Genomic DNA, 24,403 nt, shown 5'->3' on the forward strand with positions numbered 1-24,403 from the left:
TTTCCCTACCATCATTTTCTGTTCTAGTTCCATCAACTTTTCATCATGTGGTAGGGTTTTATCTTGTCTTGCATAAAATTTGTCACTTTAAATGAAGTACAACACTCCCAGTAGGCAATAGAAGCCAAAAGAATTAGATGCTTAATTTCTTAAACTGATGGAACTATTATTTTAAATAGAATTAGTGTTTCTCACGTATCTTCTCTACTCCATCACTTGTCTCCTTTACATAATTAAAGGAAATATTCAGCACATGAATGCAATCAATTAATGGTGATTTTCCTACCCTGACATGGAGTCATTCAAATGCTATATGTCCCACAACTCAACTTCTTCTGGTATACTGTGCATAAATATGTAAAGGTGAGCATAACACCATAAAGTAGAAGTAAGCTCAAAAATAAATGCAATAAGCTGACAGGAAGAAAAAGGGAAGCAGAGTGAAGATTAAGTCAATCCCCTCCTTCACAAATCGAAACCAAGAGTAAAATTAACCCAAGGAAGTTATGTTATACATTTAAAGAATAAAATTTCAGTTAAACGTAAATTAGATGATAAAATAATCTGTTTGAGCTAATGAGACCCTTGATAACCTTAGCTTATCAGAACTTAAAAACATATTTTTAAATACGAAAAATTTGAATAAGCTAGTAATTAAATTCTTACCATGCCTGGTGTGGTACCTTCATCACTGTCTCCATCCTGGCTGCTTTCTGTATCAGCACTGAGAATCACTGTATCTGAAGTGCTCTTGTATTGCCACTTGTTACTTTCAGCATGAACATCTAAGGATGATTTTTGCAGAGTGGATTCTGCCTTGGAAGATGTGGCTTCCATCTTTGGAGTTAAAATCCTTCTGCAAGTTTTCTTTATTTCAGCCTTCTTACATTTCTTACATGCCACCTCATTGTTAGAATTCTTATCTAATAGGGATTTGGGGCGCTTAAATTGATCTGGCTTGTAGCTACTGAGTGAAAAGGGAACAAGATACACCTTAGCTGTTTTTCCTAAAACTGTAGTCTGTACCGGTCTCAGAGACACATAAGCGATGTTTTGGTTTTCCTTATATTCATTCACCTATTCAGGTCAATAAAGGAAAACAGAGAGTATTAAAATTCCAGGTTTTAAGACTTTTCTTACAGATCTGCGTAAATAAATCTAATTCCTATTTCTTAATGACAACATAAAGCCAAACTGATAGCCTGTAAGGAAACCTTTTTCCCTCCAAAATCTAGATACCTAATTCATTAACCTGAATAGAATTATTTATTATACTGGACACATTTCTTACCCATGAGTCAGCCAGACCAATAATAAAAATGACGACAGGGGCTTCCCTGGCGGCGCAGTGGTTGGGAGTCCGCCTGCCGATGCAGGGGATACGGGTTCGTGCCCCGGTCCGGGAGGACCCCACACGCCGCGGAGCGGCGGGGCCCGTGCGCCATGGCCGCTGAGCCTGCGCGTCCGGAGCCTGTGCTCCGCAGCGGGAGAGGCCACAACAGTGAGAGGCCCGCGTACAGCAAAAAAAAAAACAAATGACGACAATTTGTAACTGAGGAGACTGAGTAACTGGAATTGTTTCAAGAGTGGGAAACTGACCATAACGACTGCAAAAGCAAATGCAGGCTTCCGGATCCCAGCCAGACACTATTTTGGGGGTTATTGATAAGCATCTTCCTCAATGCTGAAGGTCTACTTTCCAGAGGAAAACCAGGACAGGCATCCCCGCTTATCTTTTAAAGCAACACCCCCAAAAACCCGTTAAAGTGAGAGATGCCCCAAGGAGCAGGAAAGTTTTAGAGTCAGGAGGTGCCGGGTGGCAAGTCCTCCCATCCTCCTCGGCCTATGCCCGGCACACCCCTCACGAAGACTGAGGCAGGAACACACCCGAAAGGGACAAGCCTTTTCTCCCATTCACCTGGAGTCGCTGTCTGGAGCCCACCTTCTCCTCGGCCTCCGCGCGCGACCCAGACATCCTCCCTCCGCTTAGCAGCTGGCGTCTTCCCGCCAAGATTGCGGCGGGAGGCGGGGATGGGTGGAAGTGGGAGGGGCGGGGAGCGGTCCGGGGCGGGGGAGGCCAGGGCGGCGCAGGATGGTTTCCATCCCAGCCGGTGGGAGGGGGAGAGGGCACGGGGCGTTACATTAGTCTCTTAAAGAGGCAAGGTTGCCAGCCTCACCTCAAACTCAAATTCCTCAGGGAATAGAAGGGAACGAATCGACATTTTTACCTTGGATTCCGGTGATTTTGATACTGCTGATGCCAGTATCTCACTTTGGAAAACACCTGCGCCTCTCCTAAGGAAAAACCACCTTGCCTAGCAACGTGAGCCTGGAAAAGGTTCAGGAGCACTTAAATACCATATGAAATAGAGAGGAAATGAAATCAATATATATGCAGCCTTTACCTCAGCCCCTAGTTCCTTGTAATCCCACCACGAGAAAATTATGCCCAATGGCCACCGTATTTTCTTCCTAGGAATAGAAGCATTTTGATTTTTTTTTTTCAAGAGCTGATAACTTAAGCTGGTTTAAACTTCGCCCACCAGTTAACTAAGATTTAGTGATGACCTTACAAAGCCCAAAGACTGGGGAAATGTTTTAAATAACTTTTGTATCACAAAGCATCATAAATAAGATTTCAGGGCACTATATTTCTTATAGTCACTGCCATATTAAATTTTTTTTTTTCCTGTTTTCTGGGTTGCCGCGAGCAGAAACAATTGCCTTCCCAACAGATTTACTCCCTCTGGATAGCATAGTTTTGGAGCTGATGAATTTATAACAAATTTCTATCTACTCTTTTACAGTCCTTTTCTTTATAGCTCAAAACTGCTCCCTTGGTTGGTTACTTGAGTTATCCACTGTTCCTTGATCGAGACTTGCCCAATTTTATTTCTTCTGCCAGCTGAGGCCCAATTTTAGGATACAGGTGAAATAATTTGAGAACTAATCCTATTAACAGCACCTTTAAAGCCCTTCAGGAACTTGCACACTCCTTGACTCAAAAATTACTGATAAAATCAAACTTTTCATAGTGTCTGATATATACCATGTTATTTCTGGACTTCAAGACTTTGCTCAGGCTGTCCCTTCTCTCCCCACCACAGCAGTTATAAAATCCTTTCTACAGTGACTGTGTTCTGACTACCAATTAGCCTGTTTTTTAACACAATCCAACTAGTAAATTGGGATTATTTCAGTTACTCTTCTATAAGCCCTTGAAGACTTACTAAATGAAATTCAAGTTCCTGGAGGAAACAAGCCTTTCAACAATATTCCATACTCCTTAGAGAAAGCTAAGCGCGGTGCTTAATAATTACTTATGGACTTTTATACACAAACATTTCAGCCAGGAATATGTTTTAATAGACAGTCTCCAGAAACGGAAAGAACTGTAAAGCCTAAGAGTGTTCGGATTTCAGGCACTGTTCTAAGCCGCGTGGGGGATTTTTTGTTTCTTGCCACTTGCCCTCACGTGACCAAAAAATACCTCACCACAACCCGCTCAGCCTCATCAACTGAGCTAATCAGGTGCTATTAACAGGATTTCTATTCCGATTAAACTCTGAGCTTTCAACAATCTGGACAAACCGCCCTTCACTATCTCCTCAGTTTCTTATCCCTCACTACCCGATTTTCCTTGGCTTCAAACCAACCCTAACGAGCGAAACCTTTCATTCAGCTTTTCCTCGCCGCAGGGTCTCAACAGCAAAACCCAGCGGAAGAAACTTCCCGCCAGGAAGGGCGTCCAAATACTGCGAGACTGAGGAGGCCAGGGCAGCCTATGAACATGCGCAGTAACAGACTCGGCGTTCTAGCCGTAGGCGCCCAGACGTCCTCCACAATCCCACAATCCTCTGGTCGCATATTTCCGGTTTTTCTAGCTCAGCCGCAAGTGGTGTCTCTATCAGTGGCGCAGCAGTGTACAGTGGCCTTAGTGGAAGAGGTTTTTACTGTTCGTTGACGTTATTCTGTTCTGTTCAGTTTGGAATCAGTCAAGTTTGGGGAGTCACTGCCGCTGCCGTCAACATGTCGGTCCCAAGCTCACTCATGAAACAGCCGCCCATTCAGTCTACGGCTGGGGCCGTCCCGGTTCGCAATGAGAAAGGTACTGTGCTAAGCGGCTTTCCAGTCGGATCTTACCTCTTTCCCCAGCATATTCCAAACCTACCCCGGGCCCACCACCTCAACCCCAGCGACCCTTACGACCTTGCTCCCTATTTCTTCGACTTTCGCATCCAGTCGCGTTGCTTAGGGGAAACAAAAGCTACTTCCGTCTCATCCTGTTACTAGAGCCTGTGTGCTCTCTCCTACAGCAAGCACCCTGTTGCCTTGGCCTCTACCAATAAGTTACAGTAATAAATATAGTGAATGCCTGCTGTTTGCAAGGGGTTGTGTGGGATACAATCCCTCTTTTGTTATCCATAGTCTGTTTATGATGCTTTTATAACTATTATCGTTGTTAATTACATGTCCATTTCCCTCTACTGCATCATAAGCTCATAACCTCCTTGCGGCAGGAACTGCCTTATTAAACTTTTTATCCCTTCAACCAACGCAGTGCCTGTATTTGTTAAATTGAATACAAAATGGTGTAAGACAGTGGTGTAAGGAACTCATAGTGTAGATGTGAGACATGCAAAAAGAGGCACATTCTAAGCAGCTGTACGGTCTTTTACACCTATAATACCTGTCACATAGGTGATACAAACGAAGTGCTTAGGGAGGGCAGAGAAGGAATAATCTCTTCAGATTGGGGTATTTAACTTGATCTTTAAAGGATGGGTGCAGATGGATGAAGGAAAACTGTACCTGTGTGGGAAGTCAGACTGAAAGTTAGAGTTTTTTCAGTAAAGTATTTGAAAACTAATGTCAATTATTTTTTTAAAAAATATACGGTACCTATCCTTGTGCAACCTGCCTTTTTTTTTTTTAGACTCAACATGTTTTTTGAGAAGTATTCTTTGAATACATGAAGATCTTATTCATTCATTTTAACTGTTTATGAGTTCCATTATATAATTAAAGCACAGTTTGCTCCCTGCTGAGGGACAGTGTTGTTTTGTTACTTTTTCTCCTGTTACAAACAGTGCTTAAACATGTCTCTTTAGTGCACTTGTGTAAGAATTTCTCTAGGGTAGGGTGAACCTACATTGACACATCATTATCACCCAAAGTCGGTAGTTTACATTAAGGTTCACTCTGGTGTTGTACGTTCTGTAGATTTGGACAAATGTGTAGGGACATTTATCCATCATTATGGTATCACACAGTATTTTTACTATGCATTTAAGGTTCCTTCGTATCTTTTCATGGCTTGATAGCTCTTTTTTTTTTAATTGCTGAGTAATATTCTGTCATCTGGATGTACCATGGTCTATTTACCCACTCACCTGGTAAAGGACATCTTGGTTGCTTACAAGTTTTTGCAGTTATGAACAAAGCTGCAGTAAATATCCGTGTGCAGGTTTCTGTGTGGACATAAGTTTTCAACTCCTTTGGGTAAATACCAAGGAGTACGATTGCTGAATCATACGGTAAGAGTATGCTTAGTTTTGTAGGAAACCGTCAAACTATCTTCCAAAAGTGGTTGTGCCATTTTGCATTCCCACCAGCAAAATTAGAGTTCCTGTTGCTGCATATCCTCACCAGCATTTGGTATTGTCAGAACTCTGGATCTTAGCCAGCCTAATATGTGTGTAGTGGTATCTCATTGTTTTTTTAATTTGCATTTTCCTGACGACATATAATGTGGAACATCTTTTCACATGCTTATTTGCCATCTTTATATCTTCTTTGCTGAGGTGTCTCTTAAAGTCTTTTACCTCACCTTGTTCTTCAGAATTGTCTTGGCTCTTTTTGACCTCCTGTTCTTCCATATGATTTTAAAATCGCCTGAGAACAGCTTTTAATGAAATTGCATTAAAATTATAGATCACACATTTATCGATCAACTCGGGCACAGTTGCCAACTTCTCATCCTTGAACATGATATATTTCTCCGTTTATTTTGATCTTTTATATCTTTAAATACAATTATATATTTTTTCTCCTAAAGGCCTACGTCATTTGTTGATTTATTCCTTAGTATCTTACAGATTAGTTGCTATTGTAAATAGTATTTTTTAACTGTATTATCTAATTATAGGTAGCTAATGTACAGGCACATTTATTTTTATCTAACGTTTATCCAGCATTCTTCTTGAATTTTTTTTAGCTTATCTGTTGGTTATCTTGTATTTTCTACATAAGTAATCATATAGTCTGTAAATTGTGGCAGTTTCTTCCTTTTCAATTCTTACCTTTTATCTCCTTTTCTTATTGCTCTAATTAAAACCATAATATAATGTTGATTAGAAGATATGATAGGGACAACTAATGATGCCCACTGTTTTTTAAAGGAATGCTTCTAATGTTTTATCATTAAATATAATGTTTGCTGTATCTATTGTTAGATTATGTCACTTTAAATGTATAAACTTTATTTTTTTAATTTTTATTTTGTTGTGATTTCTCATTCTTTTTTTTTTTTTTTTTTTTTTTTTTTTTTTTTTTTTTTTTTTTTCTTTTTTTTTTTTTTTTTTTTTTTTTTTTTCTTTTTTTTTTTTTTTTTTTTTTTTTTTTTGCGGTACGCGGGCCTCTCACTGTTGTGGCCTCTCCCGTTGCGGAGCACAGGCTCTGGACGCGCAGGCTCGGTGGCCATGGCTCACGGGCCCAGCTCCTCCGCGGCATGTGGGATCTTCCCAGACCGGGGCACGAACCCGTGTCCCCTGCATCGGCAGGCGGACTCCCAACCACTGCGCCACCAGGGAAGCCCTCTCATTCTTTTTTTAATATTTATTTTTTAAATTTTGTTTTTTTGGCTGCGTCGGGTCTTAGTGGCGACATGTGGGCTCTCTCGTTGAGGCACGCGAGCTCAGTAGTTGGTGTGCGGGCTTAGTTGCCCTGTGGCATGTGGGATCTCAGTTCCCCAATCAGGGATCGAACCCGCGTCCCCTGCATTGGAAGGTGGATTCTTTACCACTGGACTACCAGGGGAGTCCCATAAATATATAAACTTTAAATAGTATATTACTTTTTTCCCTGTTAATTTTCTAAGGTTAAGCCATGCTTGTAGTCCTGGGCTAAATCCTGTTATGTCACTATAGCTTAGAGGGGTTTTTTGGTTAGTTTTTACATTGCCTGAATACATTTGCTATTATGTTATTTAGTATTTTTGTATATGTTCATAAGTGAAATCCACCTAAAATTTTCCCTTGAATTGTACAGTTTGGTTATCAGGGTTATATTCATCTTATAAAATATGTTGGTTAGTTTTCACTGATTTTCTGTTCACTGGAATTGTTGGTATTTGTAAAAGACAGATAATCTACTCTTGCAGGTTTGATAGCACATAAGCTAAAAGAAAAGAAGGTAGAAATAAAGATTAGAAGATTGCGTTATATGGTAATTTATAAAGGCTGCCACGGAAAAGTCTCGAACTAAAAGAATGAGCAGTATTTTAATTTTATATTCCCACTTAGGTCATCCTTACTGTGTGCTGGGCACTATTACATATAATTCGCTTAAGCACATAGTTGAGGTGGAATAGCATGAATTTGTGTTGGAGGTAGCCTCCCTATTTGGGGGGACTTTTTCTATTGTTTCACTGCCCGCCTTCCTCCACTTCACTGTACCCAAGCTAAGCCTCATTATCATTAGTGTTGGTGTTCACAAGAATGCCTTCGCATGACTTGGCCTTTGTAGGAAAACAGCATTAGATGAATAGATGGTTGGGTAATGGCTCTCTTCTTCTCCTGCTTGGACTCTGGTTTGCCAGGAATACAGGGCTCTACCTGGAAAGGCCAAGGGTTGAAGGACATTGGGAAAGAGGCTACTGAAACATAAGTTATCTTTCTCACCCAGGTGAGATTTCGATGGAAAAAGTGAAGGTAAAACGTTATGTGTCGGGAAAGAGGCCAGACTATGCCCCTATGGAGTCCTCAGATGAGGAGGATGAAGAGTTTCAGTTCATTAAGAAAGCCAAAGAACAAGAAGCAGAGCCTGAGGAACAGGAGGAGGATTCATCTAGTGACCCTCGGCTACGGCGTTTGCAGAACCGTATTAGTGAAGATGTGGAGGAGAGGTAATGACTAGGGTTATGTTTCCTTGGACCTGAACCCCTACAGGTTAATTAATAGGAACAACAGCAGTAATAGCTAATACTTGAATAGTACTTACTATGTGCCAGGCACTGTTCCAGGTATATTACATTTACTAATTCTTGTAATCCACATAATAACCTTATGAGGTAGGTACTGTTATCCCCATTTTTACAAGTGAGCAAACAGGCACAGTGGGGTTAGGAAAATAACCCATTAAGGTGATGGAAAACACAGACCGTTGGTTGGTTTGTTGAGGAGTCTTTTTAGCACAAAGATGTTTTATAAAATTTGAGAAATTTGATTTTATCCATGCATTTATTCTAAAGGCCAATGAGGAGAAATGACACTGATGAAGTAGGAAAAAAGGACTGATGTCGAAAAGGGAGCCTCCCAATGAGGGGTTTTGTGTATTGTGTATTGACTGAGACATTATCTTATAGAGGAGGCCAGAGGCCCCAATTTTCACAGTTCATATTGTCTAAAGGAGTTTTTTCACAGAGCCCTGGGCCCAAACAATTCTGTTTATTTTATTAAGTAGTTAGATCCAAATGATTTAATAAATATTTATGTCCTAGCAGCTTAGCCACTTGAAAAATATAATATGTATAAAAGGAAAAACATTTTTATTTCATTTTTACATAACCACAGTTACTTACTACTGGAGTTTGCATGTCTCTTGGGCACTGACAACTTCTGAAACCTTAGAGTCACATTGGCACTGTCACTCATTTCCTGTTGCATATTGACTTCATGCAGTACTTGCTTTTTATCACAGCAGCCCAAAAATCCCAGTTTTACTAAGATATATCATTGAAAGGAAACAGTGTGATCTACTGTTGAACTACCTTGAGCTTTAAAATATATCCCAGTGCACCCATCTACGTTTGTTGCAGTGCTCCAGGGTGCCTCAGCATACATGTAATGTTTTGGGTCCAACTTGACTATTTGTTCTAATACTTTGAGTTAGTTTCTTTAATCTGCCCCTCGGTTTCCTCAAGACTTCAGTACTAATAAAAGCAAACATAATGTCCAGGTGCTCTGTGACTAAAGAAATGTGGTTGATGCCCCTTCGTTTTTGTGAGGTTGGTGTTACACTTGGACACTGTCTTTCAGATTGGCTCGACATCGGAAAATAGTGGAACCTGAAGTGGTTGGAGAAAGTGACTCTGAAGTGGAAGGAGATGCTTGGCGCATGGAACGAGAAGATAGCAGTGAAGAAGAAGAGGAAGAGATTGATGATGAGGTATAATTTTGGAAAGTGGGAAGTTCTTTCTGGGTACAAGAAAAAGTTAGGGCTTGTGCTCCTTTGATGAGGCCTTAAAGGCGCAAGATATCTGCTTTTGGCAGAAGTCTGATCCAGTGTTCCCTGCTTATTGGGGATAGGATTGAAATAGAATGGTACTAAACATAAAATAGATAGCTAGTGGGAAGCAGCCGCGTAGCACAGGGAGATCAGCTCGGTGCTTTGTGACCACCTAGAGGGGTGGGATAGGGATGGTGGGAGGGAGATGCAAGAGGGAAGAGATATGGGGACATATGTATAACTAATTCACTTTGTTATAAAGCAGAAACTAACACACCATTGTAAATCAATTATACTGTAATAAAGATGTTAAAAAAAAAAGAAATAGAATGGTACTAAGTTGCATTTACTCGTATCAGAATTTGTTGAGCTTGATGAGGTTAAAATAAAAAGACATCTCAGAGCACAGGCGAATTAGCTGACTGGCTTGGACATGTAACTTGACAGGAGATAGAACGGCGCCGTGGCATGATGCGTCAACGAGCGCAGGAGAGAAAAAATGAAGAGCTGGAAGTCATGGAGGTGGAAGATGAGGGACGTTCTGGGGAGGAGTCAGAATCAGAGTCTGAGTATGAAGAGTACACAGACAGTGAAGATGAGATGGAGCCTCGCCTTAAGCCAGTTTTTATTCGCAAGTAAGTATCTCACAAACCAGGCCTGAATCCTGGAAATAATTACTGCTTTCCAGGTCTGAAAATGGAAGCCTCTTTTCTCTCTCCCGCTCTTCTGAAATGTAAGCACCAAGGAAAAGTCCTCTGCCCAGTGCCCCAACTCGACAGGGTATTTGCTGAGGAATATCTTGTTAGCAGGGAGACGGAGTTTGTTTTCACATCTCCTTTTCCACTTAAAGAAAACATACCTGCCAAGGTGTTAATATTCTTTTAAACACAAAATCACGCTTGAAGAGCAAATTCCTATTCCTTTCCTAATGGCTAGAAATCCTACAGTCCAGCAGATTTCTTGCTATTCAGGCAGTTCTCAAAGATGAATGGAATTTTGATGCTCTGAAAACCAGGAATGACTCCCATTTTGGGCTCTTTGCAAATAATAGAGCCAGAGATTGTTGGGCTTTGTCTGGTTTGGATGGGACTTAATTTAGGGGAACAGAGACCTCCACTCTAAGGGCTTTGGGTAATTAACAGGACCTCTGTGCTGCAGGAAGGACCGGGTAACAGTTCAGGAACGTGAGGCTGAAGCATTGAAACAGAAGGAGCTGGAACAGGAGGCCAAACGCATGGCTGAGGAGAGGCGCAAGTACACACTCAAGGTACTGGGGGTAGCTGTGAGGATTGAGTGCAAGGAGTTGTGTGCTTAGGTCTCTCTGAGGAGAATAAGGAAGTCCAACAGTTGAGCTGTTCTCCCTATCCAGATTGTAGAAGAGGAGACCAAGAAAGAGCTGGAGGAGAACAAGCGGTCCCTGGCTGCACTGGATGCACTCAATACTGACGATGAAAATGATGAGGAGGAATATGAGGCGTGGAAAGTTCGGGAGCTAAAGAGAATCAAGAGGGACAGAGAAGATCGAGAAGCGTGAGTAATAGGATGGGCCTAGAGTTAAATACCACTGGTGGGACAGGTTCCTAGTAGGGTAGCTCTGAGGCTCCACACCTACTATGAGTTCCATTCCAGCTTACTTTAGGGTTCCTGCAACTGGGTGGGTTCCCCATACATTGGAATGTAGCTTTTACAATAAAATCAGGGAAAAGAAACACATTTTGTCCATGTTTCTCCATGATAGAGTGCCAGCTGATACTCCCTTTAGTAGTTTCCTAGTAGACACACACAACTTACTCACTGTAATCAGTTATCTGTTGTTGCATAACAACCCAACCCAAAAGTAAGTGACTTGAAACAATTATTTCTCATAATTTTGGAGGTTGGCTATGCAGTTCCTCTGCTGATTTCACCTGGATTCTCTTACGCAGTTGCATCCAGCTGGAAGATTGACTGGGCTTCACTCATGTGTCTAGTAGTTGGCGCTGTCAGTTACGATGCCTCACTTCTTCTTCAGTAGGCTAGACTAGTCTCCTTACATAATGGTCTCAGGGCAGCATTCTAAGAGGGCAAAGGTGGAAGCTGGCAAGGTCTTTTGAAGCTCACATGTCATTTCTGCAAAGGGACATGCATACTGTGAGGGGAAGAATTTGTGGCATTTAAATAATCTACCACAATCACTGTGTTAGAGCAGAATCATTTCTGAGCTGCATCACCCATTCCTAAAAATTACTAGAAATGAGAGAGTAATATAATCTGGGTAATCCCAGATTATAATCCTCAATAGAAGACTCTGTCCTCAGCCTGCAGTTTCTAAGGTTTTTATCCTGGGCTTCAAGGAGTCCATGTACCCTTTAACATTGTATGAAAAATTATGTGTTTATTTGCATTTTTTGAAGAAAAGGGATCTATGACTCTCCACCCCAAAAAAAGGGTTAAAGTCATGCAGTTTAATTAACGAGGGTGATCCTTGGTTTGTGACATATAAGCACATTACTAAAGAAATACCAGTAAACTCTTATACAGAGTTATTTGTTTTTTTAACATATAAATTTATTTATTTATTTATTTTTGGCTGTGTTCAGTTTTCATTGCTGCACATGGGCTTTCTCTAGTTGTGGCGAGCGGGGGCTACTCTTTGTTGCAGTGCATGGGCTTCTCATTGCGATGGCTTTTCTTGTTGCAGAGCACGGGCTCTAGGCACCCGGGCTTCAGTAGTTGTGGCACATGGGCTCTAGAGCACAGGCTCAGTAGTTGTGGCACACGAGCTTAGCTGCTCCGCGGCATATGGTATCTTCCCGGACCAGGGCTCGAGCCCATGTCCCCTGCATTGGCAGGCAGATTCTTAACCACTGTGCCACCAGGGAAGCCCCCAGAGTCATTTTAAATTCTTGATTTTTTTTTAACTAAGAAGGCTTTTTAGGGAAGGGAAATTAGTAATGTTATAAAATCAAGCAGTGGTAGTATGTCTAAACCTCAGAAAGGCTAGAATCAACTTTGAGAAGTTTGCAAAACCTGGTCTTGCAAGCATAATGAAGACTATGTCACCCTCTTATTTATTGAGCTCCCGATCTTGATTCCTAACAGGTAATAACTAGAATTGATGGAAGATGAATGATGGTTGAAAGGAGCTGGGACTGTGTCATATTCAGATAACTGGGTCTTTCTGAAGCTAAAATGATACTAATAAATAGTTTTGTTCTGTGGACAGGCTTGAAAAGGAGAAAGCAGAAATTGAACGCATGCGAAACCTGACTGAGGAAGAGAGGCGAGCTGAGCTTCGGGCAAATGGCAAAGTCATCACCAACAAAGCTGTTAAGGGCAAATATAAGTTCTTACAGAAGTATTATCACCGGGGTGCCTTCTTCATGGTAAGAAGTGGAAAGAGAATGGGAAAATGGGGCAGTAGGAATAACTCCCCATTTCCCTGGTCCTGGGATGTTACTTCCACTTGCCAGTGGTCAACTTTCTCATTTGCTTTTTGCCTCTGAAGAATACAACACCAAATAGAGGAAAGCATTGGCAATAGGATTTTAGATGTAGCAGCAACTGTTCTCTTTTGGCCCCAGCTCTCAGAAGGAGGAAATGATGTAATAGAAGAATTGAGGAACTGAAATAGAGAGTGATCTATATAGATACTAGACTGTTTGGGTTCCCCAAATCACTTAGATATCATTATCCATAGCTGAGTGAGAAATTTTGGTTATGAGAAAACCAGGCTCTGCAAAGAGCTTTACATTAACTCATGTTTGGGTGGCATTAAGTTTAATTTACTTCATTCTGAGCTGACAGAAAGTGACTAAGTCTAACCAAAAAAATTAATTATCTAACCATTATGTGTAATGCCATCATCTTTTTTCTTCATATAAAAACCAAAGTCAAAATATCAGTCTGTTAACCCTGTATAAAGTGAAAAGGACTTCCAAATTATTTGGGTTAGCACTAGTGATAATTCCTTAATAGAGAGATAGCAGGAAAGGGAATGGGAGAATTGGTTACATTTATTACACTTAATAGCATGTGGTTTGTCAAACTATTTCCTGATGTTAAAGTTTTTATCAAAAACTAGACTAGCTTTTTCAAATGCTATATAGCAAACCTTAAATATCCCTACTGCAGCTAATTCCTGCCTTTCACTGTAGAAAAATTTTAAAACTTCACTGGAAGATTCCTTACTTCTCTCCCTCCATAATCAGTTTCAGTCTATCTGCTCAGCAGGACATGTTTGCTTATTATGTAGTTTTCCAGCCCATGTAGTTTTCAAGATAGGAGTCAGTGGAGATTATGAATTACTTCTTATACTGCTTCAAAGTCATAAAATATCATTGCTTAAGCATTTCAGCAGCTTTAATAATCAAGCTCCTTAAGGAAGCAGTGCATTGCTGACTGTGATACATAAGGGAAGGTTTATGTGAGTCTTTTGGTGCACATACTCAAATATCAACTCTTCTCATCTGGACAAGGACAGTGAAGTTGAATTGGCTTCTGAGATTAAATGAGGGACTCTCAGACTCTAACAAGGAGAAAAGTTGGTTTCATGAAAACTGTTTAATTGTCCTGCCTTTAAATTGGCCTTTCTATAGCTGAAGGGAAAAAGATTACTCCGAAAGTATGTTTGGTTAAAGGACTCAGCTCTTCCATGAAACTTTCCTTAACTAAAATGGTACTATTTTAATTGTTTCAGCACATATGTTTATGATCTGTATCATAACATTATAGTCTTACTTATATGTTGATTTGAAACTATTCTCTATATTTTATACAGTTCATTAAGTAAACCTTTTGAGCATTTACTGTATGAAGGGTACTACTGTTAAGCACAGCTACAGGTTATATAATCCTTGCCCTCAGAAGGCTTACAATCTAATAATAGAACTAAGGCAAATATCTACTGTAACATAAGGAACAGTGAAAATACTAAGGGGACTTCTGAAGAGGTGTTATATGTGGTAGAAGATTGAAAAGGGTAACATCAAGGAGGTGACATTTAAGATATATAGACTTCCTGGAACTTCCCTGTTGGTCCAGTGGCTAAGGCTCCACGCTCCCAATGCAGGGGGCTCAGGTTTGACCCCTGGTCAGGGAACTAGATCCCGCGTGCTGCAACTAAAAGAAAAAAAAGATCCTGCATGCCGCAACTAAGGATCCCATGCGCTGCAAGGAAGATCCCACGTGCCGCAACTAAGACCCAGTGTGGCCAAATAAATAAATAAATCTTTTTTAAAAAAAATTAAGATGTATAGACTTCCTGACATTCAGGGGGGTAGGAAGACATTCCATGTAAAGGAACAAGAAATGGAGGCAAAAAGTATCATCTGTAAAGGCAAAGGAGTAGATTAAGGCTACATAGCATTTGGCCTTGACTAGTACACAGAGGAACTGTGCTTATTTAATAAAGTAGAGAACCATTGAAAGTTTTTGAGCAGGACAGAGGTATAATGAGAGTTGTGTTCTAGAAACATTAATCCCATGAAATGTGTAAGACTGATTGCAGGGAAAAACTATAATAACCCAGGTAATGAGAATCTAGGTAATTGAGAGAATGTTGGTCCTATTAACAGAAGTTAAGTCAGGAAGAGGCTGATTTGGAAAGGTTAGGGATACAGTTTTCACTTTAGATGTGAGTTTGAAATCCCAGAATACCCAAGCTAAGATGTGTATTGGGCAGTAGAAGAATCAGAATTGGAGATTTGAGAGGCCTGTACGAAGTTGAAATCATGTAAGTGAATGAACATGTTGAGTGCAGAGAAGAATACAGCCAACCTTCAGGAAATGTCTATACTTAGGAAGGAAAAAGACAACACAAGGGAAAAAAAGATTATCATCTCCTCAACTAGATGTAAGCTCTTGGTTCAACAGGTTCAATACCCTCTGCTTTCTTTTTATCCCTTGTTGTAAAATTTAATAAATTTGTAGTTTGGGGGACTTCCCTGGTGGTCCAGTGGTTACGACTCTGCGCTTCCACTGCAGGGGGCACGGATTCGATCCCTGGTCAAGGAACTAAGATCCCACATGCAGCACAGCATGGCCAAAAAAAATTAATTAAAATAATAGTTAAATGGTTTTAAAAAATGATCCCTAAAAAAAAAATGTAGTTTGAATATATGAGAAATAAAACCACAAGATTGATAAGACTCTTTTCTACAGGATGAGGATGAAGAAGTATACAAGAGAGATTTCAGCGCACCTACCCTGGAGGATCATTTCAACAAAACCATTCTTCCCAAAGTCATGCAGGTATGGGGTAACTTAATGACATGAGAGAGAAAAGTAACGTATTGAGGGCTGTGACATGATATGTCTGGTGGTATAAGTCATCATCTATCCTAACAGGTCAAGAACTTTGGACGCTCTGGTCGTACCAAGTACACCCACCTCGTGGATCAAGACACCACCTCCTTTGACTCAGCATGGGGCCAAGAGAGTGCCCAGAACACAAAGTTCTTTAAACAAAAGGCAGCTGGGGTACGAGATGTATTTGAGCGGCCGTCTGCCAAGAAGCGGAAAACTACTTAACTTATTCTTCCAACTGTGGGACACAAGGGGAAATCTCAGCATCTGGTCCTTGATTGTTTTTACTACTATTTACCTGGCCCCTGTATCCAGCCTGCTGAGCCTACTGCCATACTTGTGACACTGGGCAAACCTAGTCTTTGAGGTGCTTTGTGAGGTTTGGACTCATGCTGAGAAACCTGCAGAAAAGCACTGTCCAGGTAGGATTAGAGGCTCCCCACTTAGGACTATTTCTGAAAAATCTTCAACTTCATTACTGCTCTGGCTTCCCATATTCATTTGGGACTGTTCCAGGTTTCTTTTTCCAGCCCTTAGCTTGGGTTAGAAAAATGGATGGGCATGTAAGTGGGCAATGCATTACTTCTACCGTACAGGAAATCTAAGCTCATTGAAACCTGTTTTGCATTTTGGGGGTAAATTTTTCTAGATGAACATTACTTTTTGATCCATTTATGTGTGTGTGTGTGTGTGTGTGTGTGTGTCAAGAAATAAAAGAATCATACACCAAGAGGTTTTTTAGCATACCAGAAATAAAATGTGCAGGCTGACAAGTATCTACCTACTAACTAAAATAAAAGACAGCAGGGAATTGTCAGGCAAATTATGTTTCACATTTTAATCATCCCCTTTGATTTCAGAAACCAGCAGAGATGCTAGACAGGCTGTATTGTAAGTGGCATCTAGATTTATTCCGTGAGCAAATGTGTATGTGCTTGTCCTTGCTGTCTAAACTGTAGCTGTATATAGAACAAAACAGGACAATGAAATAAGGAATCCATGTAGCATACTGGTATCTTCTTGCCCAGCTCATATATCGAGGGCATAGTGCTGAGTTGCAATGTAGCGACAACATGCTAGACGTCACTGGCAGAGTTAAATTTAATTTTTTCTATTTAATATTTACCACATTACCACCGTGCATGTGGCAGAGCATTAGGAGTCCCAGGGGTTATAAGGAACAACATTTAACCAGTGGGAAGACTATCTCTAAATTGCATTAAAAAATGAGAAGGGGGGGACTTCCCTGGTGGCACAGTGGTTAAGAATCCACCTGCAGGGCTTCCCTGGTGGTGCAGTGGTTGAGAGTCCGCCTGCCAATGCAGGGGACACGGGTTCGTGCCCCAGTCCGGGAAGATCCCACATGCCACGGAGCAGCTGTGCCCGTGAGTCATGGCCGCTGAGCCTGTGCATCCGGAGCCTGTGCTCCGCAACAGGAGAGGCCACGACAGTGAGAGGCCCGCATACCATACCGCAAAAAAAAAAAAAAAAAATCCACCTGCCTATGCAGGGGACGTGGATTTGAGCCCTGGTCCAGGAGATCCCACATGCTGCAGAGCAACTAAGCCCGTGTGCCACCACTACTGAGCCTGCGCTCTAGAGCCCGAGAGCCACAGCTTCTGAGCCCACATGCTGCAACTACTGAAGCCCATGCACGTAGAGCCTGTGCTCCACAAGAGAAACCCCTGCAATGAGGACCCCGTGCATTGCAACCAAGAGTAGCGCCCGCTCGCCACAACTAGAGAAAGCCCACGCGCAGCAACGAAGACCCAACTCAGCCAAAAATAAATATCTCATTTTAAAAAATGAGACAGGCAAGGTCTTTTCACAATCTTTAAATGCTCCACTAGAAGTATCACTCATAAATCCTTAAATGTCCTAGAATAAAAATACGAGTGCAAATAATTACTGTGAGGTAATAAACACAGAGATGAATATGTCACTTGTATGTGCCAGAAAGAGATACAATCTAAGAATTTTCCTAACGAGCCAAAATGAGTGAGAGCTACATTCACCTGCTCATGAATTCTTACAACCTATCAGATCTATGTATCATTTTATAGTTGAGGAAACAAGCTCAGCAAGGGTGAGTTAGTGATCAAAAATTTGATCAACTTTTAAAGTAAAATTGCTTTCTCTCCAGGTTAAAAAATGGAATCCAAGGTGTAAGTGTTGGGGTTCAGAAAATATTAAAATCTTTCATAAATCCTATATAAGACATAACCTTTGATAACTTCTATTGTAGTTACCATGTTCCCACCTCAGTACCTAAATTCTAACTCACAGTGGCTTATGAACTGGACTGGTGACTTAAAACTATATGCAGTGGCTCCTAGGCAGGTACTGGCCTTTCAGCTGTTCATAAGCTACCCTAGAGACACATGCCATGGAGTACAGTACACTTTGCTGTACCTTGAATGCTGTTGAGAACTAGTCATATGAATGAGCCTGATCTGCCACATAGCATCTGCATCTGAATATGAGGTACTCTTCTACACTGATCCTTCACATAGGTTCATTAAGGGTTATACTCCAACATGTAAATTTCCCACAATAAAATACAATATGATATACATTGCACTTGATCCAAAATGATAAAACTGCAACTTGGGAAAAAAAAAACGACATCTTTATTGAAATAAGTTAATCTAGTGGGTAGGTCTGAGAAAACACAAAATCAGTTGGTTAGGGCAATAAGAGCCTCTACCACGTTGCCCATGTGTTCCCTCAAGCTCCGTTCTGCTGCTGCTCGCGAGATCTCCATCTCTGTCATCTGCAGGAAAAGGATCAATGATTTTACCTAAGTCTCCTCCTGGGCATTAATGTGCCAGCAAAACATGAGGACTCTACTTGTTTCAGGAAACAACCCAAACTAAACAAAGAAACCTCCCCCACCCATACACTAGTTAGACATTACTACTCACTATCAGCTCCAGATCTTCCTTCTTGATGGTGACTTTTGCCAGTTCCTTCTCCCTGCAAATATTCATGTACTTAGTCCTCATTCTTTACCTCCACCATAAACTCCCAGAAAGGATTTTTTTCCAGCTGCAATAAATGACTCTTGATAAACACTGTTGACTGAAAATACAAAACGACTCCCACCCTCTCACCTAACATCCCATCCCATCCCCTGGAATATTTACAGCAGGCAGCAGGTGTTGCCAGGAGGCCTTTCCTTCCACCAACAAGAGTAAAGTTGTAAATCTTAGACCTGCAGAAATGGGTGACAGAGTTGAAGAACAGTACAAGGTACAAAGGCCTAACGATGGCTTTTTTTGTCTGGGGGAATGAGAGGGGCCCGTAGGTAAAACGACTTACCGCTCCTGTTTGGCTTTCTGCTCCCGGGACCGTCTATCCCCAATCACGGACATGGCCTACAGGAAAGAAAGATCTAGTCACTGCTCTGCTACCCACAATTCCTAATAATCTAAAATACCAGTAACAAGCGGGTGAGGTGTGTATTCACGATGACGAGCGTACCAGGAACCGGGACCTACGTTTAATTCAACTCTGTGCACCTGAGACCCATTTTAAACCCAATCTCCATCAAGTTCCTTTTCGCAAGCAGCGGGCTCCAATGACGGTTCAGTTTCCCTCTTGCCTCCTCCCACCATGGAGATGGAGACCCGTCCTGGAGCTGGGCTTCCAGTTTCAGCCTCCCAAGCCCCTTCTGCTCTCATCCCTCCCAGACAGGCTCCCGGCCAACCTCACCGTCTCCAGATTGGAACTCTGGATCTCCTTCTCTTCGGCATAGTCGGTGACTCGCTCCAGGTCCGCCGCCCCACTGTCATGTTTCCGTGGCTTCTCGGGAGGCCGCTCCGGGCCGCTGGTCTCAGTCTCCAACTCTAGCTCCACGTCCCCCTCGGTCGCCATGTCGATCCCACCACGCCGCGGCAGAGGCCCGGCCCCGCCTCAGGAAGACTTCCGGTAACTGCCTCGCAACTTCCGCCGGGAGAGGAGGAGGCGGGACCGGCCCTGGGCCACACCTTCTTTGGTGCTCTGGTTCTAGAACTTCAGCGAGGAAAACTGTACGCCTCTCAGACTTCCTTTCGGGCTTCTAGTGTTGCTTTCTGCCAGGCCGTGTCCCAGACCTAACCCGTCACCACTCCAGGCCTTCCCATCCTTCCCTTCTCTTCACCTAGGTCCAGCCCACACACCCCAAGGAATTCTGTTCAAGATGGATGACGTCTAATCCTAAACCAATTAAGAATGCTAATCTACAAGCCAGATATGCAAACTGCTCCCTAATCTGGGGAGAACAGACTGAGTGGCCCAAGGACCCTGGGGAGAAAGTAGTTTCACAGGGACATTTGCATTTACCACATCCTGAAGGTCGGTGTTCTTTTCCTGATGTCCCTCCCCATTCTGCCTGAAACTGGGTGACCAACCCCGGCACAGCAGGAGTCCAGTGGGCTGAGGACAAAAGAAAGCTACTACTTTCTCATCTTCCTTCCATCTGGTGGACCTGGGCCTAATCCCTGGGATAAGGATGGTGGGTGCAAAGGCGGTCACAAGCCCCAGCACCTCCCTCTGCCTGGCACAGCAACGCAGTGGAGTCAGCAGTGTCACAGCGAGTCTTCCCTTCTATCAGGTGAGAGGGTACTTGGGCAGAGAGCTCCCTGGAGCAAGCGCTATCTGAAAAAGTGGAAGGGAATGGTGGTTGAAGCTGGGGAGGAAAACCCATGGGAGCTGATAAAGATGATAGGCCTTCCTTTCACTTGTGAGGCCCTTCTGCTTCTTTGCCTCTAAGACTACTAATCATTAAACCTCTCCTCCCATGTACCCAGTACCGGATGTTTAGATCCTGGGAAAGATTAGAGGCCAGATGTGACTTAGGCTTTTAGAAAGTTCTGCTCGAGCCTGCAGTTAAGCTCTTATGATGAAAGCTCTACTTGATGTCAGTGGAAGGCAATCCTAAAAAGCTTGGAACCAGAGAGTCTGAGAATTCCTGAGTGAAAGGAGAGAAGAAAAGGGAGGGGGAAATTTTGGAATTCAGCCTCTTGGGTTAACCTCACATGTACATTAATGGAAGCCTTTCCTCAGCAAATCTCCACCTTGCTGCCCTGCATCTGCTCTACCCTCAGGTGCTCTGCTGTGGGCCTGCTCCCTGTACCCACTGCTGCCATTCTAGGTGGCCCCCTCTCACGGAGTCTCCTTGTAGCCGCCTGTTCTACATCCTCCTCCATGTGGGGACCTCAGCAGTCTGCTGCCTCCTGCTGTCAAGGATGGTAGTGCAAAGAGTCTGGGGCAAGGCACATGGGGTAAGTGGGAAGAGGTTGGGGTGCAGCAGGACAGGATAAAAGGAGAAACCCTGAGATAAACAAGAGATTCAGGTTGGGGGAAGGGGACAAATGAGTGGACATACCCATAAGAAGAAGGTACTTCTCTATGCATGATGACTTGCCCAGCCATTTCTCACATGTACCTTCCCTCCAGATCCAGATGCCCTCAGGGCTGTGTGCCCATCTGTTTCGCCACTCTCACTGCCCAGTGCTCAGCGGCTCTGGGGCTGTATACAGGAGTATGTACAGGAACTGCCACCTTTCACCTGCTGCAGGCTGTGCTGTTGGTCGACCTGCACTCCCCCACCAGCCTGAGAGCACAGCTGCATAAGAGGTGTGTGTGTATTCTTTGGGTGGGGAGGGGATGAGGAGCGAAGTAGACATAAGCTGAGTAAAGGAAATTCCAAGATGAAGTAATAGCACTGTAAAAAGACAGAAAACAGGTTTAAGTCCCTGCTTCCACTATACTTGCTGTGTGACCACAAGCCACACACTTATCCTCTTTGACATTCTAGTTTCTGAAATGGAGATAACAGTGGGGTTACTATATGCAAATCTTTTGTCAACTGTAAAACACTGTCCGGATGTTTTTATTTAGGTATCTGAAAGTCAGAATTTGGAATGGGCTGTGATGGGCCCATCTCCAGCCCCTCTCACATGGGACTGGTTCCTCCCTTCCTATACTTAGTTGTCTCTTCTCTCCCTTCCTATAATTCTGCCTTCTCCTTTGCCTTCCTCCACTGGCACTGTTCACTCTCCTTTGCCTTTTCTTCTGAGTCTGGTTTTCTCTATCCCTCTTAAGCAGCTTCTGGCTCCTCAAGCTGCCGTTCCAGCTAGGTCTCTATGCTGTTGCCTTCTGCATGCCTGATGAGCATCTCTTCCCAGGTACCTTCCATCTCATCCTGATCAGCGGAAGTAAGCTAAAAGATTTTCTAAGAAAAAAAGAGGGTAGGAAGAGGACCAGGAGTAATGATATGATCAGCTACATTTCCCCACTGGTGCCTCACCTGCAGCCTGGCATTACATTGGCATCTGTAGAGGCTTCACCTTCATCCTGCTGCAGTTGGTGCTTTTTACAGCCTTTGCCCGTTCCTGGAACAAGAACTGGTAAGGAGGACACAACCCTAAAGGCTTCCTGGGAAGTCTAACATTACTAGACCCAGCTGGGTGGGGCAAAGGACAGGACAGGTTGATGGTCCCAGAGCTTCCCACTAAGCAGTATCTCGAAAAGCTCAGGAATGTGAAATGACTGTGGGCCAGGTGGGATGGGTAAGTCTCCCCAGTCTTCTGGAAGAGGGGGGGATAGTTGATAATGGGTAAAAAGAAGAGTTGGAGCGCCAAGCCATTGCCCACCTCCCACCCCTAGGCAAACAGGTGCAGCCCAAGACTGCCGCTGGTTCCTAGCTGTGCTGCTGACCACCCTAGGATTCTACAGCATGGCAGGTGTAGCAGCTGTGCTCCTGTTCCACTACTACACACACCCAGATGGCTGCCTGCTCAACAAGATGCTGCTTAGTCTGCATGTTTGTTGCTGTGGTCTCCTTTCCTTCCTCTCCATTGCTCCCTGCATCCGCCTCAGTGGATACATGCCTTGCAACATTCCAGATTTTGGGGACCTTTAGTATAGCAATTTCATTGGCCTCCCTACCTCAGTCAATTCTCTGCTTCCCCCAAAGGGTGGAGGGACAGAAGTACAAGTGAGGGTAGAAGTAAAGGAAATTACTACCCTGTAGGCTAAAGCAGGGATTCCCATTCTTCCCAGAGCAGCTCCACTCTGGCCTTCTACAAGCCTGTCAACAGCTGCTATATCATGTACCTGACATTCTCTGCGCTATCCAGCCGTCCTCCAGAGAGCGGTAAGGACAGGACATGGATTTCCCCATGCTAAAACCTTTTTTGCTCCTGCCAAATACCTAACTCTTTGTTCTTACCACCTTTCTCTTCTGTTGCCCCTTCTCAGTAATCCTTCAAGGACAGAATCACTCTGTGCCTGCCTGGCCTGAGTAAAATGGAACCCCAAACACCAGATACTTCTCTGGCAGTGTTGAATGCTGGCATCATGTATGCTTGTGTGCTTTTTGCTTGGTGCATAAAGGTGTCAAGGGAAAGGTGTGAGAGAAGGGAGGATGCTCAGGACAGGGAACGATGGTCAGAAGACTGTCTGGGACCACGGTTTATTTAAACTTTAGAGCAAGATAAGAGGAAAGCTCCCCATGAACAAAAACAACTTCTAAGAATAGCACTTGTCAGATGATCTGTATGAGATGAAGGGGGTAGGGGAAATGACTTGAGAATTTTTAAATGTATAAAGACTTCAGGGCCCTCACATGAAAATATTTCTAAATCTTTGGCGGAAAAGGGCTCCAGGAGCACAGTACCCTCCTGAGAGTTACTAATATGGACCAACCAGCTAGCAGTAAATGCCCTCAGGCAATCCTCCTGCTATCTGACTGGACCAGCTTGAGAACCATCTCTTCCTTCTCAGCAATGAGGCTTCCTACCTTGCTGAGGTATTTGGGCCCTTGTGGACTGTCAAGGTTTACAGCTGTGAGGTCCAGGTGAGGATAGAGAGCACAGTATCCCCAATACCCCTCCCCCCTCACACACAGTCACAGACACACACACATCCTATCAACCTCTACCCAGAATGCTCAGATTCTAGCTGCTATTACCTTTTATTGAGTACCCACAATGTGCTAGGCACTGTGCTAGATACTTTACATACATAATCTCATTTAATTTAATCCTCACAACAACCCTGTGAGGTAGGTATTTGCTCCATTTTACAAATGGAGAAATTGAGGCACAGAAGGTTAAACATCTTACCAAAGTTCCCATAGCCAGTTATATTCTGAAGCTAGAATTTGAATCCAGGTGTGCCTCCACTTTTTACATCACACCAATCTTTTCAAATGAGAGGAGTTTCCTATACTGTTACCCAGACATTCTTTTTAAAGTCATTCCAAAACATGCTGCCTTTTGTTTTACAAAAGCCCTTACTCTGTTTCTGCTGCCCTGAAACAGTGCAGCCAGAGGAAGGTGAGTGTCAAGTGAGGATCCGTAAGTGTAGATTTCTGCAGAGTGCCAAAGAGCCCTCAAGTGCCTTCACAAAAGATGGGGGAAGAGGGAGGAGGTGTTTCAGCAGCACTGCTGCCAGCAGTCCTTTCCTCTCTCCAGGGCAAACAGGTGGGGCTGCCAGGCCAGCTAACCGAGACCGCTCCAGCTCCTCCATTGCAAGCCCAGCAGCTTTCCTATAGCTATTCTGCCTTCCACTTCGTCGTCTTCCTTGCATCACTCTATGTCATGGTTACCCTCACCAACTGGTTCAGGTAGGATGGAGGCGGGCTTGGGACACTCTTCTGAAAACCTAGTTGTTTTAGGGAAAG

At 43.1% G+C, this 24,403-nt stretch overlaps 4 protein-coding genes across 4 annotated transcripts in view; 2 read left to right on the top strand and 2 right to left on the bottom strand.

The window, feature by feature from the left end:
• Positions 1-1,975, bottom strand: part of WDR76 (WD repeat domain 76) — a 74,167-nt gene extending 72,192 nt beyond the window's left edge. Inside the window, 2 exon segments of the mRNA XM_007467559.1 lie at positions 667-1,077; positions 1,919-1,975. Of these exon segments, the coding sequence (XP_007467621.1) occupies positions 667-1,077; positions 1,919-1,975 (468 nt within the window).
• Positions 1,976-3,850: 1,875 nt separating this feature from the next.
• MFAP1 (microfibril associated protein 1) lies at positions 3,851-16,505 on the top strand. Its single transcript, XM_007467533.1, has 9 exons — positions 3,851-4,108; positions 7,906-8,125; positions 9,258-9,387; positions 9,895-10,082; positions 10,606-10,714; positions 10,817-10,977; positions 12,653-12,812; positions 15,589-15,678; positions 15,775-16,505. The coding sequence occupies exons 1-9, from the start codon at positions 4,030-4,032 to the stop codon at positions 15,955-15,957; spliced, it is 1,320 nt and encodes a 439-aa protein (XP_007467595.1). The 5' UTR covers positions 3,851-4,029; the 3' UTR covers positions 15,958-16,505.
• Positions 16,506-18,327: 1,822 nt separating this feature from the next.
• HYPK (huntingtin interacting protein K) overlaps positions 18,328-24,403 on the bottom strand; it is an 8,441-nt gene continuing 2,365 nt past the window's right edge. The window contains 5 exon segments of the mRNA XM_007472182.1: positions 18,328-18,505; positions 18,657-18,708; positions 19,054-19,109; positions 19,447-19,672; positions 19,674-19,732. Of these exon segments, the coding sequence (XP_007472244.1) occupies positions 18,410-18,505; positions 18,657-18,708; positions 19,054-19,109; positions 19,447-19,672; positions 19,674-19,732 (489 nt within the window). The 3' untranslated portion in view covers positions 18,328-18,409.
• The window catches only part of SERINC4 (serine incorporator 4), a 2,936-nt gene continuing 417 nt past the window's right edge, over positions 21,885-24,403 (top strand). Inside the window, 11 exon segments of the mRNA XM_007472073.1 lie at positions 21,885-21,902; positions 22,031-22,124; positions 22,780-22,807; positions 22,809-22,873; positions 22,978-22,999; positions 23,001-23,102; positions 23,503-23,575; positions 23,827-23,829; positions 24,011-24,056; positions 24,195-24,225; positions 24,227-24,346. Of these exon segments, the coding sequence (XP_007472135.1) occupies positions 21,885-21,902; positions 22,031-22,124; positions 22,780-22,807; positions 22,809-22,873; positions 22,978-22,999; positions 23,001-23,102; positions 23,503-23,575; positions 23,827-23,829; positions 24,011-24,056; positions 24,195-24,225; positions 24,227-24,346 (602 nt within the window).

This window comes from Lipotes vexillifer, unplaced genomic scaffold (assembly GCF_000442215.2).
Source record: "Lipotes vexillifer unplaced genomic scaffold, Lipotes_vexillifer_v1.1 scaffold722, whole genome shotgun sequence".
Lineage (NCBI taxonomy): Eukaryota > Metazoa > Chordata > Mammalia > Artiodactyla > Lipotidae > Lipotes > Lipotes vexillifer.

What these genes read in the sequence shown, in the direction of transcription:
- MFAP1 (XM_007467533.1), top strand. Translation starts at nt 4,030, where the DNA reads ATGTCGGTCCCAAGCTCACTCATGAAACAGCCGCCCATTCAGTCTACG. An exon ending in CCCGGTTCGCAATGAGAAAG is followed by an intron (nt 4,109 to 7,905) that starts GTACTGTGCTAA and finishes TTTCTCACCCAG; the next exon opens with GTGAGATTTCGATGGAAAAA. An exon ending in ACCGGGGTGCCTTCTTCATG is followed by an intron (nt 12,813 to 15,588) that starts GTAAGAAGTGGA and finishes TCTTTTCTACAG; the next exon opens with GATGAGGATGAAGAAGTATA.